The sequence below is a fragment of the Geotrypetes seraphini genome, chromosome 1 (genome assembly GCF_902459505.1).
Source record: "Geotrypetes seraphini chromosome 1, aGeoSer1.1, whole genome shotgun sequence".
In the NCBI taxonomy this organism is placed as follows: Eukaryota; Metazoa; Chordata; class Amphibia; order Gymnophiona; family Dermophiidae; genus Geotrypetes; species Geotrypetes seraphini.
Window position 1 is genome coordinate 105657553 of NC_047084.1, and position 17281 is coordinate 105674833.

The following is a 17281-nucleotide window of genomic DNA, read 5'->3' on the forward strand; positions in this document are numbered from 1 at the left end:
GATTTGGCAATTTCTACGCCTCGTTGGATTTGCTCCTCGGAAGAGGAATTCAAGTTGCAATCTACTGATCTGGAAAAAGATTTTTTGACAGGGGATAGTGCAGTCTGGAGAGCTTTTTTAAGAGCACGTTTTGCTCAACTTGAACTAATGCTTACATCTACTCCTCACAGGGAAGTAGGGAACGACCAATTAACCTGTGTGCTGCCTTTTTCCCAAGCAGCAGAACATTTGATCAGACTGTTGCGGACTTATTGGCCAGTTTTGCACCTCCACCAGTCTTTAATAGAATTCCCAAGATTAGCCTATAGTAGGGAAAAAACTATAGGCCAAATGTTTAATTTTCAAAAGTTTGGAAAAGGAAGAAAGATAAAAGGGGTTCATAAAAGATGTGGTAGATGCCAGTGGTGTTCCTTAACAATTGAGAGAGAGGTTTGGAAGATTCCTGGCAGAGAGATGACTATCTCCTCTTGGACAATGACTGATTGTAACAGTAGAAATGTGATTTATGCCATCCTTTGCCCTTGTAACCAACGCTATAATTCCCCCCCAAATACTGCTGAGATACTTGAAAGATAATCCAAAAATCATTTGTAGTCAAAATGAGTTCTCAAAGGGGTAAGAGACCATTTGGTACAGCACCTGGACCAGTGTTCCCTCTAAGCTGCGCTGGCGCACAAAATATTGCATCGCAGCGCACAAGTTTACGTCACAGCGCACGGCGTACGGAGATGGCAGGCCGCGGCGAGAGGAGAATCGGGCGAGTTGGCGCTGGCGCCCGATATTTGTAGCGCACAGCGAAAAAACTTTTGCCCACAACACCCGCCCGCTTAGAGGGAGCACTGACCTGGACACTATCAATTTCTATAAAAAATTAATTTAAATTTAGTGAATAACGGGGTGTCCTCAGTGTGTAGAGACAGCGATAGGAGAAGACCTCCGGCGCTTACCAAGAAAGGCATGGGTAGTAAAACCCCTGCCAGCACACCATCACTGGATACCTCATGTGTGCTTAACTTAAATAATAAAGTGCAATAACACCGAGTGATGTGATACTTTATAAATCATACAGGTGCTATAACAAGCGGAATGACACACTGAGAGAACCCCCCAGCCCACTCAGGCTTCTGAATATATCTACCACTGGTTTTTCAGGACACTCTATGATTATGGTCTCCTGCTGGACTATGGACGTTTGAATCTAACATCAAGCTAAGTTCTTTTTTCATCTTGCCTGAGCGGGCTGGGGGGGTTCTCTCAGCGTGTCATTCCGCTTGTTATAGCACCTGTGTGATTTATAAAGTATCACATCACTTGGTGTTATTGCACTTTATTATTTAAGTTAAGAACACATGAGGTGTCCAGTGATGGTGTGCTGGCAGGGGTTTTACTACCCGTGCCTTTCTTGGTAAGCACCGGAGGTCTTCTCCTATCACTGTCTCTACACACTGAGGACACCCCATTATTCACTAAATTTAAATTAAATTAATTTTTTATAGAAATTGATAGTGCCCAGGTGCTGTACCAAATGGTCTCTTACCCCTTTGAGAACTCATTTTGACTACAACTGCTTTTTGGATTATCCTCTGCTCTTGTGCATTAGTATATATTGGCCGGACAAGCAGACCGGTCAAAGTTCGTCTAACTAAACATAAGTCCTGGATTTTGACAGAGTCGTTCCAGACTCTCCTAGTCAAACACTGGTGCAATAAAAATCATAAATTGGAAGATCTTAGATAGTGTATTATAGATCAAGTAGAAGGGTGGGCGGGTGGTAATGCAGATAGATATTTAAATTTCCTTGAACAAAGATGGATTTATAAGCTTAATGTAGTTGAGCCAAAGGGTTTGAATGGGGAATTAGACTGGGCATCCTTGTTCTGAACGAGGTTGGTTTGCAGCGCTGACATCATGAGTCAGCTATTTGGAAGGAAGTAGAAAAGTGAATACAAGCCGCCGCCGCCGCCTTTGACACTGTGTAAGTGAACGGTTGGATGACAACAGCATGGTTGAGGTGGGTGCTGACAAAATTAAAGATAAAAGGAGAAATTAGGTTCTTACCTGCTAATTTACTTTCTTTTAGCTTCTCCAGACCAGTAGAGGTTAATCTTTACCAATGGATATATATCCAATCATGACCAGCAGGTGGAGACTGAAAACAAAACTGTGGGACAGTATATAATATACTCCCTTCTCTATTTACGTCAGTCTGCCGAATAGCCAAGCAGAACCAAGAACTGGAAAACAGAAAGAAAACAATACTCCGAACAGGAGTAACAACTAACATACCCAAATGCTGTTGGAAAATGCAGAGGAGAAATACCCGAAGGAAAATGTCCCCACAACTCGCCAGCTAAGCCAGCCGAGCCACAGCCGCTGTTCTTTAATTCTCCCCGGCCCTAGAAAAATACTAGAACCCGCAGCAAAAAACAAAAACTGCCCGCGAAACAGCCCCAACAACACAACAATAACAACAACAGACAGGGTGGGGACCTCTACTGGTCTGGAGAAGCTAAAAGAAAGTAAATTAGCAGGTAAGAACCTAATTTCTCCTTCTTTAGCACTCTCCAGACCAGTAGAGGTTAATCTTTACCAATGGGACGTACCAAAACAGTCCCTCTCACGGGCGGGACCCCCGCAGGGCCGATACCAGAACACGCTCACCGAACACCGCGTCCCGACGCGCCTGAACATCTACCCGATAATGTCTAACAAAGGAATGCAAGAAGGACCAAACCGCAGCCTTACAAATATCCACTGGAGGCACGAGCGACGACTCAGCCCTAGAAGCTGCCTGACCCCGAGTGGAATGAGCCTTGAGAAACTCCGGAACAGGCTTCTATCTCAGAAGATAAGCGGAAGCAATCGTCTCCTTGATCCAGCGCGCAATAGTAGCCTTAGAAGCGCCAGCCCCCCGACGAGGACCCGTCAGAAAGACAAAGAGATGATCGGATTTCCGGACTTCCTGGGTCCGCTGCACATAAGAGCGAAGGACCCGACCGACATCCAACTTGCGCAGCTGCCGTTGCTCAGAAGAGCCCTCCCGACTACCCAAGACTGGGAGGACCACTGATTGATTGACATGAAAAGGAGAAACTACTTTCGGCAGAAAGGAAGGAAGGAACAGGCCGCAAGACAACCCGCTCCCTAGAAAACTCCAAGAAGGGAGCCCTACAAGAGAAAGCCTGTAGCTCAGAAACACGCCTAGCGGAAGTAATGGCCACCAAAAAGACCGCCTTCAGAGTAAGGTCCTTCAAAGAACAGCCATCCAACGGCTCGAAAGGCGGGAGCACCAAAACAGAGAGAACCAGATTGAGATGCCAAGAGGGAACAGAGAGCCGTAGGGGAGGCCTGAGCAACTTGGCCGCCCGCAAAAAGCGAATCACATCAGGAATGGCCGACAAACGCTAACCTGTCACCAACCCTTGAAAAGCCGACAGGGCCGCAAGTTGAACCCAGAGAGAAGACCAAGCCAGGCCTCTATCCAGGCCATCCTGCAAGAACTCTAGAATGGTAGGCAGGGAAGCGCAAAAAGAGACCACTCCCAGCGCCCGGCACCACCCCTCAAAGAGACGCCAAACCCGCACATAAGCCCGAGAGGTAGAAAGCCTCCGGGACCCTAAGAGCGTAGAGATCCCCTTATCTGAATATCCCTTCTTACTAAGGCGACCCTTTTCAAGAGCCAAGCCGTAAGACAAAATAGAGACGGGTCGAACATGGGAATGGGACCCTGCGTCAGAAGATCGTCCAAGAGAGGCAGAGGAAGAGGATCCGCCACCAGAAGCCTCACCAGATCCGCATACCACGGACGTCGAGGCCAATCCGGAGCCACCAGAACCACCAGACCCGGATGGTGAACAATGCGAAGAAGTACTCTGCCCACTAATGGCCAAGGAGGGAACACATACAACAGCCCCTCCGTTGGCCACGGTTGGACCAGAGCATCCAGACCCTCGGCCAGACTGTCCCTGCGATGACTGAAGAAGCGGGGCACTTTGGCATTGCCACTCGTGGCCATCAGGTCCATCAGGGGCTGCCCCCAAGCCTGCACTATCAACAGCAGCAGCCTCGAAAAAAGCCAACAGGATGCTGGGCATCATAAAGAGGGGCATCACAACCAGGACGCGGGAAGTCATCATGCCATTGTATCGAGCGATGGTGCGTCCGCATCTGGAATACTGCGTTCAGTATTGGTCGCCGTACCTCAAGAAGGACATGGCGGTGCTTGAGAGAGTCCAAAGGAGAGCGACGAAACTGGTAAGAGGGCTGGAACACTGCCCATACGCCGAGAGGTTGGATAGGCTGGGGCTCTTCTCCCTGGAAAAAAGGAGGCTCAGGGGAGATATGATAGAGACCTTCAAGATCATGAGGGGCATAGAGAGGGTGGATAGGGACAGATTCTTCAGACTGAAGGGGACAACAGGTATGAGGGGGCACTCGGAGAAACTGAAGGGAGATAGGTTCAAAACAAATGCAAGGAAGTTTTTTTTCACCCAGAGGGTCGTGGACACTTGGAATGCGCTGCCGGAGGAAGTGGTCGGGCAGAGTACGGTACAGGGATTCAAACAGGGATTGGATGGATTCCTGAGGGACAAAGGGATCGTGGGATACTGAGAGAAGTATCCAGGAAATAAGTATAGAAACCCGACCAGGTCGTGCATGTGCAAAACCGGAGGGTTAGGACTTCGATGGGAAGATAGGACTTCAATGGGAAACCAGGGTGGCAAGGGGGCCCCTTCTGGTGATTCAGACAGGTGACCTGTTTGGGCCGCCGCGGGAGCGGACTGCTGGGCATGATGGACCTATGGTCTGACCCAGCGGAGGCACTGCTTATGTTCTTATGTTCTTAACTGAAACGCCACGGAGCCGAGACACCACTCTCCTGGATCCAAGAAGTGACGACTGAGGAAGTCCGCCTGAACATTTTCTACCCCAGCTATGTGAGAGGCCGAGAGGTCCAGAAGATGGGACTCCGCCCAAAGCATGAGCCGAGCCGCCTCCTGCGCAACCTGAGTGCTCTTGGTGCCCCCCTGACGATTGACATAAGCCACTGCCGCGGCATTGTCCGACAGGACTCTGACTGACTTGCCCAACCAAAGGGAGCGGAAAGCGAACAGCGCCAGACGGACCGCTCTGGTCTCCAACACGTTGAACGACCAGGAGGCCTCCTCCGTGGACCAGGTGCCCTGAGCTGAGTGACCCAAACACTGAGCCCCCCAACCGAGGAGACTCGCATCCGTAAGGAGCACCGTCCACTGCGGGAGATCCAGACCCACCCCCTGAACCAGGTGAGGGGTCCGGAGCCACCAATGCAGACTGCAGCGCGCCACGCCTCGCAGGGGGACAGGAACCTCCAAACCGTGCCTCTGGGGTGACCACCTCCGGAGCAGAGCATACTGAAGAGGACGCATGTGGGCCCGCGCCCACCTCACCACGTCCAGGGACACCGCCATCGACCCCAAGACTTGGAGGAAAACTCGCGCCCGAGGACACCGGGACGCCAAAAGCAGGCGAATCTGAGATTGCAACTTGCTCACCCGGGGCCCTGGAAGGAAAACCTTCCATAAGGAGGTGTCAAACAGAACCCCAAGGTACTCCAGACGCTGAGCCGGGACCAACCGACTCTTGAAAAGGTTGACCACCCAGCCCAGCGACCGGAAAAACTCCACCACCCGAGCTGTAACCCGGGAGCTCTCCTGCAACGACTTTGCCCGAATCAACCAGTCGTCCAGGTAGGGGTGCACCAGAATGCCCTCCGAGCGCAAGGCCGCTGCGACGACCACCATCACCTTGGTGAACGTCCGGGGAGCCGTGGCCAGACCAAAGTGAAGCGCACAGAACTGATAGTGCCGACCCAAGATTGCAAAGTGAAGGAAGCGCTGATGAGAGGCCCGAATGGGAACATGCAAGTAGGCCTCCGTCAGATCGAGAGAAGTGAGAAACTCCCCCGGCTGAACCGCCAGAATGACCAACCGCAGAGTTTCCATGCGAAACGAGGGAATCTTGAGAGCCCTGTTGACCCCCTTCAAATCCAGGATGGGCCGAAAGGTCCCCTCCTTCTTGGGCACCACAAAGTAAATGGAGTACCTGCCGGTGCCCCACTCCGGAGGGGGCACTGGAATAACTGCCTTGAGATCTAGCAAGCGCTGAAGGGTCTGGCGAAAAGCCTGCATCTTCCAAAGAGTCTGACATGGAGAGGCTAGGAAAAGGTCCGGCAGAGAGCGGGCGAACTCCAGGGCATAACCGTCCCGCACCACCTCCAGGACCCACTGATCGGACGTGATCTCGGCCCATTTGGGGAAAAAGTCGTGCAGCCGGGCCCCCATCGGAACCAAAGGGGGCGCCGGCAAGGAGTCATTGTGCAGGACGGGAAGCGGGGGAACCGGCGGAGGGATTCCCTGCCCCCCGACAGGCCCCGCGAAAGGGCTGCATGCGCTGGAAGAACTGACCCCGGGAAAACCCTGGAGCCAGGAAAGAAGCAGCCCCACGCCCAGGGCGATACTTGCGAAACTCCCGCAAACGCCCCCGGGCAGTGCCACCCCGAGACGCAGGGCGGGCACGGTCCTCAGGCAGACGGGGCACCTTTGAGTCCATCAGAGTCTGAAGCAACTTATCTAATTCCTCCCCAAACAAAAAAGACCCCCGGAAGGGAAATTTAGTAAGCTTAGCTTTGGACGCAGCATCCGCCGACCAAGCGTGCAGCCACAAAATACGCCACGCGGCCACGCCAAAGACCATAGACTTAGCCGAGATCCGCACCAAGTCATAAAGAGCATCTGAGAGGAACGAGGCAGCCATCTCAATCTTCGCCACCCCCTGATCCACTAAAGACCAGTCATCAGACTCCCGATCCAGGACACGCTCAGCCCACCGAAACACGGCGCGAGCCACCAGCCCCCCACAAATAGCCGCCTGGACCTCAAAGGCAGAGACCTGAAAATTTTGCTTAAGAATGTTCTCCAACTTGCGCTCCTCAGAGTCCCGCAAGGCAGAACCGCCCTCAACAGGCACGGTATGCCGCTTAGAAATCGCCGAAACCACCGCGTCTACGACTGGCGATGTTAAAGTAGCCCGATCCCCCTCTGGGATGGGATACAAACGAGCCATGACGCGTGCCAAACGAAACGGCGTTTTCCACTGTTCCAGTACAATATCCCGAATATCCTGATGCATGGGAAAAGAGCGGGAAACGGTACGGATCCCCCGAAGCAGAGGGTCCCCCACACGCGGAGTCTCCGGCGGCGCATCCTCAAAACGCAACACCAAAGAAACCTGTTGAATCAGGTCCGGTAGCTCATCTCTCTGAAAAAGGCGCACCACGGACGCCACTTCGCCGGAGGACGGGAAACCCGACAACCCGCCGCCAGCGGCCATCCCCTCGAGAGGGTCCTGGAAATCCTCAAAAGGGTCCAGGTCCTCATCCAAACCGACACGCTCCTCAGACCATAAATCCTCATCCCAAGACACCCGCGGACGCTTGGACAAGGGAGGAGGAGGAGGGGACGCCACAACAGATGAGAGAGGCAAAGCCGCAGGGAGTGCGGAGGAAACCCCACTCCCCGAAACCCCCTGGGCGCATCCGGGACCCCCAGCTGCCTGAAAATAGGCTCTGCACAAAGAAAAAAAGAAATCAGGGGAAAAACCCCCCGAGGGTCCCAAGGGACTCCCTGCCACAGCAGGGGACCCAGCAGAAACCTGCCCCTGTTTTTCCAATACAGGGGGAAGGTCATCTGAGGTGGAAGACAAAATGGAGGGGCCAGACTGTGAAAATGGCGACTTTCCCGCCAAAAATGCTCCCTCCATAGCCTGTAGCGGCTGAGAAGCCTGAACAGTCCCAGCCGCTAAAACAGGCAAGTCGGCATCAGCTGTCAAAAAATCAGCTGAGAGGGAATCCTTCGGGGAATCCCTCCGTGGGCGGTTGGGGAAGACCGGGCTTCCCCACTGCTCCCAGCCAACTCGCAAGGCACCATCGGCGGGGAGCTCTGGGCGCCTGCAGCCGCTGCCGACGGAGCTCCACCACATCACCGGGCCAAACTACCGAGTTCAGTCCGGCCGCGAGTGCCTCGCGGCTGGACCTAATTGTGTCCCACTCCCCTGGAGAAGGGCACAATTGCTCCATACGCGACCTAGCTATAAAAAAGTGCCGGTTAGATGAAAAAATACAGTAAAATACAGTTTTCTTAAAGGGAAACAACCCTCCAGACCAGCACTACCTCAGGATTTTTTTTTTACAGAACAGACTCCACAGGCTCTCGAAGCAATATGCCTTGCTTGATTTAGGGGGCAAGGCTTACTGCTGAGGCTCCTCTAGAAAAATGTGGGGAGGTGGAGGAAGTGGGGGGAGGGACCCCGCTCGAGACCCGCCGGGTTTGACACCCCCGAGGTCGGACGGACCCCCAAACAGGGCCCGCCCAAGCTCCGTCCGGCCAAAAACAGGGACTAGAAACTCCCTAAACAAATTCCAACAGCCCTACCAAGGGAGATGGGTACAGATCACTCAACACCTGCTGGAGACTGAAAGAAGACTGAGGTAAATAGAGAAGGGAGTATATTATATACTGTCCCACAGTTTTGTTTTCAGTCTCCACCTGCTGGTCATGATTGGATATATACCCATTGGTAAAGATTAACCTCTACTGGTCTGGAGAGTGCTAAAGAATATAGGATTTAATATAATAACAAGATTTTAATTTGACTGTTTGGTTATGATTTGTTGCAGGGAAATGAGCTAGCTGCTATGATCACACTTTGAGCAGCGAGCTGTGTTTCTGAGATCTGAGTCAAGGTGAAAACTTATATAAGAAAATAAGAATTATATAAGAAAATAAGAATTACAAAAAAAATCTAAGTTTTTTAATATTGACTTGGGAGTGGTGATTAATTAAATATGCATGACATTATTTGCATGCACTACCTCCATTATATGCAAATAGATCTCATGCATATTCATTGTAAAAATCCTGAAAACCTGACTTTGCATGGTATGTTGTTGTTCACCCCTGGTTTGGCTCATGTGCTGAATCTCCTGCCATAAATGTCTCCATATGTTACTACTGCCTAGTTTAACACCTCATTAATCCAACGTACAGAAATAAACTTTCTGCTTACCTGACCATCCTGCTGAAGGTGATGATGCAGAATCTGGGAATGAGGCTGCTGATGTGCCGGCAGGATGTGAAGGAATGGGGCTGGAGCATAGCCAGCAGCAGGGCCAGGATTCAGCGGTCCAGTTGATCCAAGAGCAGATGGCAGGCTGAAGGGGGGTGGTGTAGCAGCATGGAAGCCCTGCTTATCAAATGTCTAAAAAACAAGAGAAAACAGAGAGATTTTTATGAGTTCTGTACATATTCAATTGAAAGATTTTTTCCCCTTTTTCTCTGAGGCAAGTTTAATGTAAATAATCTGCCAAGGGCATAATATGAGGTTGAGGGGTGGTAGACTCAAGAGTAATGTTAGGAAATTTTTCTTTATGGAGAGGGTGGTTGATGCCTGGAATGCACTCCCCAAGGGAGGTGGTGGAGAGGAAAACGGTGAGAGTTCAAAAAAGCATGGGATGAACACGGAGGATCTCTAATCAGAAAATAATGGCATATACTGAAGAACTAAGGCCAGTACTGGGCAGACTTGAATGGTCTGTGTCATGTATATGTCCATTCAGTTGAAGATGGGCTGGGATGGTTTATATGAGCTGGAGTGAGCTTCGAAGGAGACTCCAGTAGATCCACAATACTGGGCAGAGCTCTGGGTTTCTGGCCCAGAAATATATAAGAAAAAGAACAATTTAAATTAAAGCATTAAATTATAAAGATTGTATGTTTGAGCAGACTGGATGGACCATTCAGGTCTTTATTTGCCATCATTTAATATGTTACTATGCTATTTTTCAGTGGCTGCACTTGCTTTCATTAACTAGTTTTATAGAATTCCATAATTCAGCTATTGCAGCGACAGTTCTTGGCCAAAAACCACAGACTGTAATTCCCTCCTTAATCCAGTATGTATGCAACATATTTCCAGTCAGCAATGACTTAGACTCCCTGTTCCCCCCTCCAAGTTGAAAAATGTTGCTCCCATAAGAACATAAGAAATGCCTCTGCTGGGTCAGACCCGAGGTCCATCGTGCCCAGCAGTCCGCTCACGCGGTGGCCCAACAGGTCCAGGACCTGTGCAGTAATCTTCTATCTATACCCCTCTATCCCCTTTTCCAGTAGGAATTTGTCCAATCCTTTCTTGAACCCCAGCACCGTACTCTGCTGATTAGCCTAGGGAGAAGAAGTCAGTTTTTGGAATAAAACTTGAATCTTCTGTAACGGTATACATCACTGCTGCCAGCATCAGATCTATGCATGGGCAGGACTAGTTTTTTTGTACATTGCTTTGCTCTGATGAAGAGCCCCACTTCTGCTGTAACCTTCTGTTCCCAGTCAAGCATTACCTCTACTACCTAGCTCAGAGCACCTACTGAAAGAGTTACACTGGCTCCTGATTGAAAGCAGGGTGAAATTCAAGATCATGTTGCTGACGCACAAAAACATTAATCTTTCAGAACCGCAATACCTAGCAAACAGAATCAACAACCGTAAAGCAAGCAGATATTCTCACATGTGGGTGACATCATCCACGGAGTCTAGTATGGACAGTGCAAAAGTGTAGTCACTTTAAGCTTTTGAAGCTTCACGACTGCCTTCCTGCCTGATGTTGGCTCACGGTTCCTCAGTTTCATAAACAAGCTAAGAAACCAACCAGGGGAGGTGGGAGGGATGTTAGAATATCTGCCTGCTGTCCCCAGATAACACCTGCTATGGCACAGTAAGTAACTGTGCTTTATCCCTGGACAAACAGGCAGCATATTCTCACATGTGGGACTCCCTAGCTTATTAAAGAGGGATGGAGGGAGCATTAGCAATTAGGAAGAAAATTAATTATGTAGTACTGCTTGGCCAAATTTACCATCTCATCTGGAAAAAATTTCCAGGCAGTAGTGAGATGTAAACGTGTGTGCTGAGGACCAAGTAGCTGCTTTGCAAATATCTTCAATGGGAGTGAAACATAAAAAAAAGTCACAGATGCTTCCCTCGAGCTGCAGTCCAGACTGAGCATAGCAGAATGAGATGCAGGCTGCTAACCATGTGGAAATAGTTCTCTTGGTTACAGGGAAGCCCAATCTGTTAGGATTAAAAAAAGAGATGAATAGTTGAGGCGAACACCTGTGTGGTTTAGGCCTTTGTAAATAGTAAGTTAAGGCACACTTATAGTGTATGAAGAGTTGTTTCTCCAGGATAAGAATTAAGCTTTGGAAAGAAAACTGGCAATGCAATAGATTGATTCAGGTGAAAATCCATGACTACCGGCACTTTGGGAAGAAATTTCAGATTCATTCTGAGAATCACCTTGTCATGATGAAATACTGTAAACAGTGAGTCTCAAACAAGTGCTTGAAGTTTATTCACTTGATGAGCAAAAGTGACACAGATTAAGGAATTTAAGATGAGAAGATGCCAGAGGTTCAAATGGAGGCTTCATCAGACTGACAAGAACCACATTAAGATCCCAGACCACTGGAGGCAGTTTTAGTGGAGGTTTGGAACTGTAAAGTCCTTTCATAAACCGGGCAACAATTGGATGAGTGGTGAGAGGTTTATTATTGAAAGGAGTATGGGAAGCACTAATAGCACTGAGGTGAACTGTAACTGAAGTAGTTTTTAGTCCAGAATTAGCTAAGTGGAGAAGGTAGTCTAAGACAGAAAGAATAGATGAAGTGGATGGATCCAGATGGTGTAGCATAAACCACGCAGTGAAACGGGTCCACTGAAGTCGATAGCATTATTGAGTGGAAGGCTTCCTGGAAGCAGTTATAATGGTTTGCACCAATTCATAAAGTCTGATGGCGTTAGGTGCACAGATACCAAGCTGTCAGATATAGAGATTGCAGATTGGGATGCAAGAGAAATCTTTGATTCTGAGAAAGTACAGATGGAAAGATCATAGAAACATAGAAACACAGAAGATGACGGCAGAAAAGGGCTACAGCCCATCAAGTCTGCCCACTCTGCTTACCCACCCCCTGTCTATGCCCTAATGACCCAATTTCCTTATCTTGACCCTCGTAGGGATCCCACTTGGGTATCCCATTTATTCTTAAAGTCTGGCACGCTGTCTGCCTCGATCACCTGCACTGGAAGCTTGTTCCAATGATCAACCACTCTCTCTGTGAAGAAATACTTTCTGGTGTCGCCATTAAATTTTCCGCCCCTGAGTTTGAGCGGGTGCCCTCTTGTGGCCGAGGGTCCCTTGAGAAAGAAAATATCATCTTCCACTTCGACACGTCCCGTGAGGTACTTAAATGTTTCGATCATGTCTCCCCTCTTCCTACGTTCCTCAAGAGTGTAGAGCTGCAATTTGTTCAGTCTCTCTTCGTACGAGAGACCCTTGAGCCCCGAGATCATCCTGGTGGCCGTCCGTTGAACCGATTCAATTCTGCGCACATCTTTACTGTAATGTGGCCTCCAGAATTGCACACAGTACTCCAGATGAGGTCTCACCATGGCCCTGTACAACGGCATTATGACTTCAGGCTTTCGGCTGACGAAACTTCTATTGATACAACCCAATATCTGCCCTGCCTTAGATGAAGCCTTCTCCACTTGATTGGCAGTTTTCATGTCTGCACTGATGATTACTCCTAAATCTCGTTCTGCTGAAGTCCTAGTTAAAGTTTCTCCGTTCAAGAAGTACGTCCTGCATGGATTTCCGCTTCCGAGGTGCATGACCTTACATTTCTTAGCATTGAAGCCTAGCTGCCAGGTTGAGGACCAACTTTCCAATGTAAGCAGGTCCTGCGCCATATAATTCTGTAAACTGCATTCACTTACTATATTACATAGTTTGGCGTCATCGGCGAAAAGTGTTATTTTACCTTGAAGCCCTTGAGTCAGATCCCCTATGAATATGTTGAAAAGGAGTGGACCCAGGACCGAGCCCTGCGGCACTCCACTGGTCACCTCCGATGTTTTAGAGAGGGTACCATTAACCACCACCCTCTGAAGTCTGCCACTCAGCCAATCATTGACCCATGCAGTTAGTGTCTCTCCTAACCCCATCGATTCCATCTTGCTTAGCAGCCTGCGGTGTGGGACACTGTCAAAAGCTTTCCTGAAGTCCAGGTACACGACGTCCAAAGACTCTCCCAAGTCCAACTTTCTTGTTACCCAGTCAAAGAAGCTGATGAGATTGGATTGGCAGGACCTACCCTTGGTGAATCCATGCTGACTGGGATCCCGAAGATTCCCTTCATTCAAGATCGTGTCCAATTTGCTTTTAATTAGTGTTTCCATGAGTTTGCACACTATTGATGTGAGACTCACCGGTCTATAATTCGCAGCCTCTGCCCTGCAACCCTTTTTATGCAGAGGAACGACATTAGCTAATTTCCAGTCCAGGGGAACTTTCCCCTTACTTAGGGAGAGATCTATAAGGGTATTGGATCTTTGGCACTCAGTTGAAGTAGAAGGGAAAACCATGCTTTCCTGGGCCACCGAAGAGCTATCAGGATCAAGGTGGCTGATTGTAATTTGAGCATGATTAACATCTTTAGGATGAGAGGAATTGGTGGAAAGGCTTAAATCTGCGGCGGTGGCTTAGGGGGCACGGAGAGAGAAAGAAAGGAGGGGCAGGGAGGGAGAAAAAGAAAGAAAGAAAGGGGGGCAGGGAGAGAGAAAAAGAAAGACAGAAAGAAAGGGGGGCAGGAAGAGAGAAAAAGGCAGAAAGAAAGGGGAGGCAGGGAGAGAGGAAGAAAGACAAAGAAGGGGGCAGGGAGAGAGAAAGAAAGACAGAAAGAAAGGGGGGCAGGGAGAAAGAAAGACAGAAAGAAAGAAGTGGCAGGGAGAGAGAAAGAAAGAAAGGGGAGGGGGCAGGATGAGAGGAAGAAAAAGTTGGGGGATGTGTCGGGTGGCAGGCAGGAAGAGAGGAAAAAAAAGTTACACTCATGGAGGGACATAGACACATGTTAGTTGGGAAATGGAATGAGGTCTGGAGGAGAGGAAGCATGCAGGAGGCAGAAAGAAGGGAAGAAATATTGGGATGCACAGTCAGAAGGAAGTACAACCAGAGACTCATGAAATCACCAGACAACAAAGGTAGGAAAAATGATTTTATTTTCAATTTAGTGATCAAAATGTGTCTGTTTTGAGAATTTATATCTGCTGTCTATATTTTGCCCCCTTTTATTAAACCGCAATAGTGGTTTTTAATGCAAAGGGCCTATGAGTGTTGGGAGCTGTGTGGGGCATTTAGTGCAGCTTTCTGCGCTACAAACCGATATCACGGTTTAGCAAATGGGGAAGGGGTATATTTGTCTATTTTTGTATAGTTGTTACTGAGGTGACACTGCATATTTTAAAGTCATCTGCCTTGACCTCTTTGAAAAAAACCCCAAATATAAATGATAATTAACATTTTCTCTGCATATAGTATTGCTTTGTGTTTTTAAAAAAATCTAAACTAAACTACTAAACTAAACCTTAGGTTTATAAACTGCATCCTCTCCACAATCGTAGAGCTTGGCACGGTTTACAGGAGCTGGGATAGAAAAGGAACTCCAATGAAGGGTTATAGGACTTAGTATAAAGAATGTTTAGAGGGGCTTAGTATATCAGAGAGGGAGGAAGTATTATATTTTTTGAGAATAGCCAAGTTTTCAGATGTTTACAGAAAAGTTGGAGGAAGCTCAGACTTGGTCATTTTAAAAGTAGCTAGCAAGCCAAAAAAGTATAGGCACCCCTGTCTTAGAGAGAGCGGAAGAGATAATGGTTACTGCGGATAGGCAGATTGGATGGACCATTTGACCTTTATCTGCCATCATGTTTCTATCTATTCCTAGTTACCGTCCATCTCTACTTCTCCCCATTTTTATCCTTCACATAGTCCATCTCTCTCCCTCCCCATTTTTCCCCTGCACCAAGTCCATTTCTCTCTCTTCCCCTTTCATACCCTCTCCTATCTCTCCCTGATCCCCTTTCACACCTTTTGCCATCTCTCCCTCTCCTGCCCTCTGTTCTCTCCAAGTCCATTTCTTCCTGTTCCCCTTCTATCCCTACCTCTTTGCCATCTCTCCCTGTCCCTCTTCTAGCTCCTATGCCCTCCCCATCAATCTCCCAAACTTGTCTATATTGAGCTCTGCCCTTTATTCTTTTACTTGTCGGCTCTCTCTGCCGCACCCCTTCCCGGCTTCTAATTCTTTCATCCTTCTCCCCCAAAACAGCATTTTCCCCATTCCTCTGCCCAACAATATCTACCTTTCATTTGCAGTAAAATTTGTTGGGTGGTGGTAGCGATTCACAGAGCTACCCTGTCCCTGGTGACTTCTCTCTCACTGTGGCCCACCCGCTCTGACAACTTCCTGTTTCTACTGGGGTGGACCCCAGTGGAGAAAAGACACCGGGACTGGGGGCAGGGTAGCTCTGTGACTCGCTACTACTGCCTTGCAACTTTTACAGCCGGCAGCATGGGGAGGATGGGAAAAATTCCATGCAATGTAATTCAATTTCCTTCAAAACAGGATAAAGTGCTGAAGTTTTAAATCAATGTAAATATAAAGTGTCATTAAAAATATGACTATTTATAACAATTACATATCAACGAATCTTAGATATCAAAGGTTTTTACTTACTAATTTTTACGGGATAGACTTATGCTAAATTTCCAACAATCATTTAAAATTTTTACTCATGAATTGTTCACTGTTTATTTTTATCAATGAATTTTGATTAACAAGCATGTGCAAGTTTAAACTGGCTATTTTGGTTTGATTGATGTCATTGACTTCCACTGCACATGCATCGGCGTGCTTAGTAGTTATAAGCGCCATCTTGTATTGAATCGGATGTGAATAGCATAAGTCTATCCCGTAAAATTAGTAAGTAAAAACCTTTGATATCTAAGATTCTTCTGCGGTTCTAATCCTGCTACAGAGTTTGGTGTCATCCGCAAATTTTAAAACTTCACACTTCGTCCCCGTTTCCAGGTCATTTATAAATACATTGAACAGCAGCGATCAATGTATTTATAAATGACCTGGAAACGGGGAAGAAGTGTGAAGTTATCCCCTCTAAGTCTCCTCTTCTCCAGGGAAAAGAGACCCAGTTTCTCCAATCTCTCAGCGTATGAAAGGTTTTCCATCCCCTTTATCAGACGCGTCGCTCTCCTCTGAACCCTCTCGAGTAACGTCATGTCCTTCTTAAGGTACGGCGACCAATATTGGACACAGTACTCCAGATGCGGATGCAACATCGCCCAATACAATGGCAGGATAACTTATTTCGTTCTGGTTGTAATACCCTTCTTGATTATGCCTAGCATTCTGTTTGCCTTCTTAGTGGCCGCTGCGCACTGTGCCGTCGGCTTCATTGTCATGTCCACCATTATCCCCAAGTCCCTTTCTTGGGTACTCTCATTTAATAACATCCCTCCCATCGTATAGTTGTACCTCAGGTTTCTGTTTCCCACATGTAATACTTTACATTTCTCAACGTTGAACTTCATCTGCCATCTCGTCGCCCATTCCCCTAGTTTGTTCAAGTTCCTTTGCAATTCTTCGCAGTCCTCTTTAGTGCGAGCTCGACTAAATAGTTTGGTGTCGTCTGCAAATTTTATTATTTCGCACTTCGTCCCTGTTTCTAGACCATTTATAAATAAATTAAATAGCAGCAGCCCGAGCACCGAGCCCTGCGGGACCCCACTCGTGACCCTCCTCCAGTCTGAGTAGTGGCTCTTCACTTCTACCCTCTGTTTCCTACCCGCCAACCAGTTTCTGATCCATCTATGTACGTCTCCTTTCACCCCATGGTTCTTCAGTTTCCAGAGTAGGCGTTCATTGGGCACCTTGTCAAAGGCTTTTTGGAAATCTAGATATATGATGTCTATGGGGTCTCCTTTGTCCATCCATTTGTTAATTCTTTCAAAGAAATTCAATAAGTTCATTAGGCACGATCTCCCTTTGCTGAAACCATGTTGGCTGGTTATCAGAAGTTTGTTTCTTTCAAAATGTTCATCGATGTTTTCTTTTATCAGTGCTTCCGCCATTTTCCCCTGAACCGAGGTCAGACTCACCGGTCTATAGTTTCCCGGGTCACCTCTTGATCCCTTTTTAAAGATGGGCATAACGTTGGCTATCTTCCAGTCCTCCGGGATCATACCTGTTTTCAGGGATAGATTGCAAATTTGCTGCAGTAGTTCTGCTATCTCCTCCTTTAATTCCATCAGAACCCTTGGATGGATTCCGTCTGGA

At 48.0% G+C, this 17281-nt stretch overlaps 1 protein-coding gene across 11 annotated transcripts in view; it reads right to left on the reverse strand.

Annotated features, from left to right (window-relative positions):
* Positions 1-17281, reverse strand: part of UBAP2 (ubiquitin associated protein 2) — a 553760-nt gene that overhangs the window by 13859 nt on the left and 522620 nt on the right. For all 11 annotated transcript variants that reach the window (XR_004538612.1, XM_033935342.1, XM_033935354.1 and 8 more), the window contains one exon: positions 9106-9297. Coding sequence is in view for 10 of the 11 variants with exons in the window: in XM_033935342.1 (XP_033791233.1) it covers positions 9106-9297 (192 nt within the window). In the remaining variant the exon portion in view is untranslated. The remainder of the gene's footprint in view (positions 1-9105; positions 9298-17281) is intronic.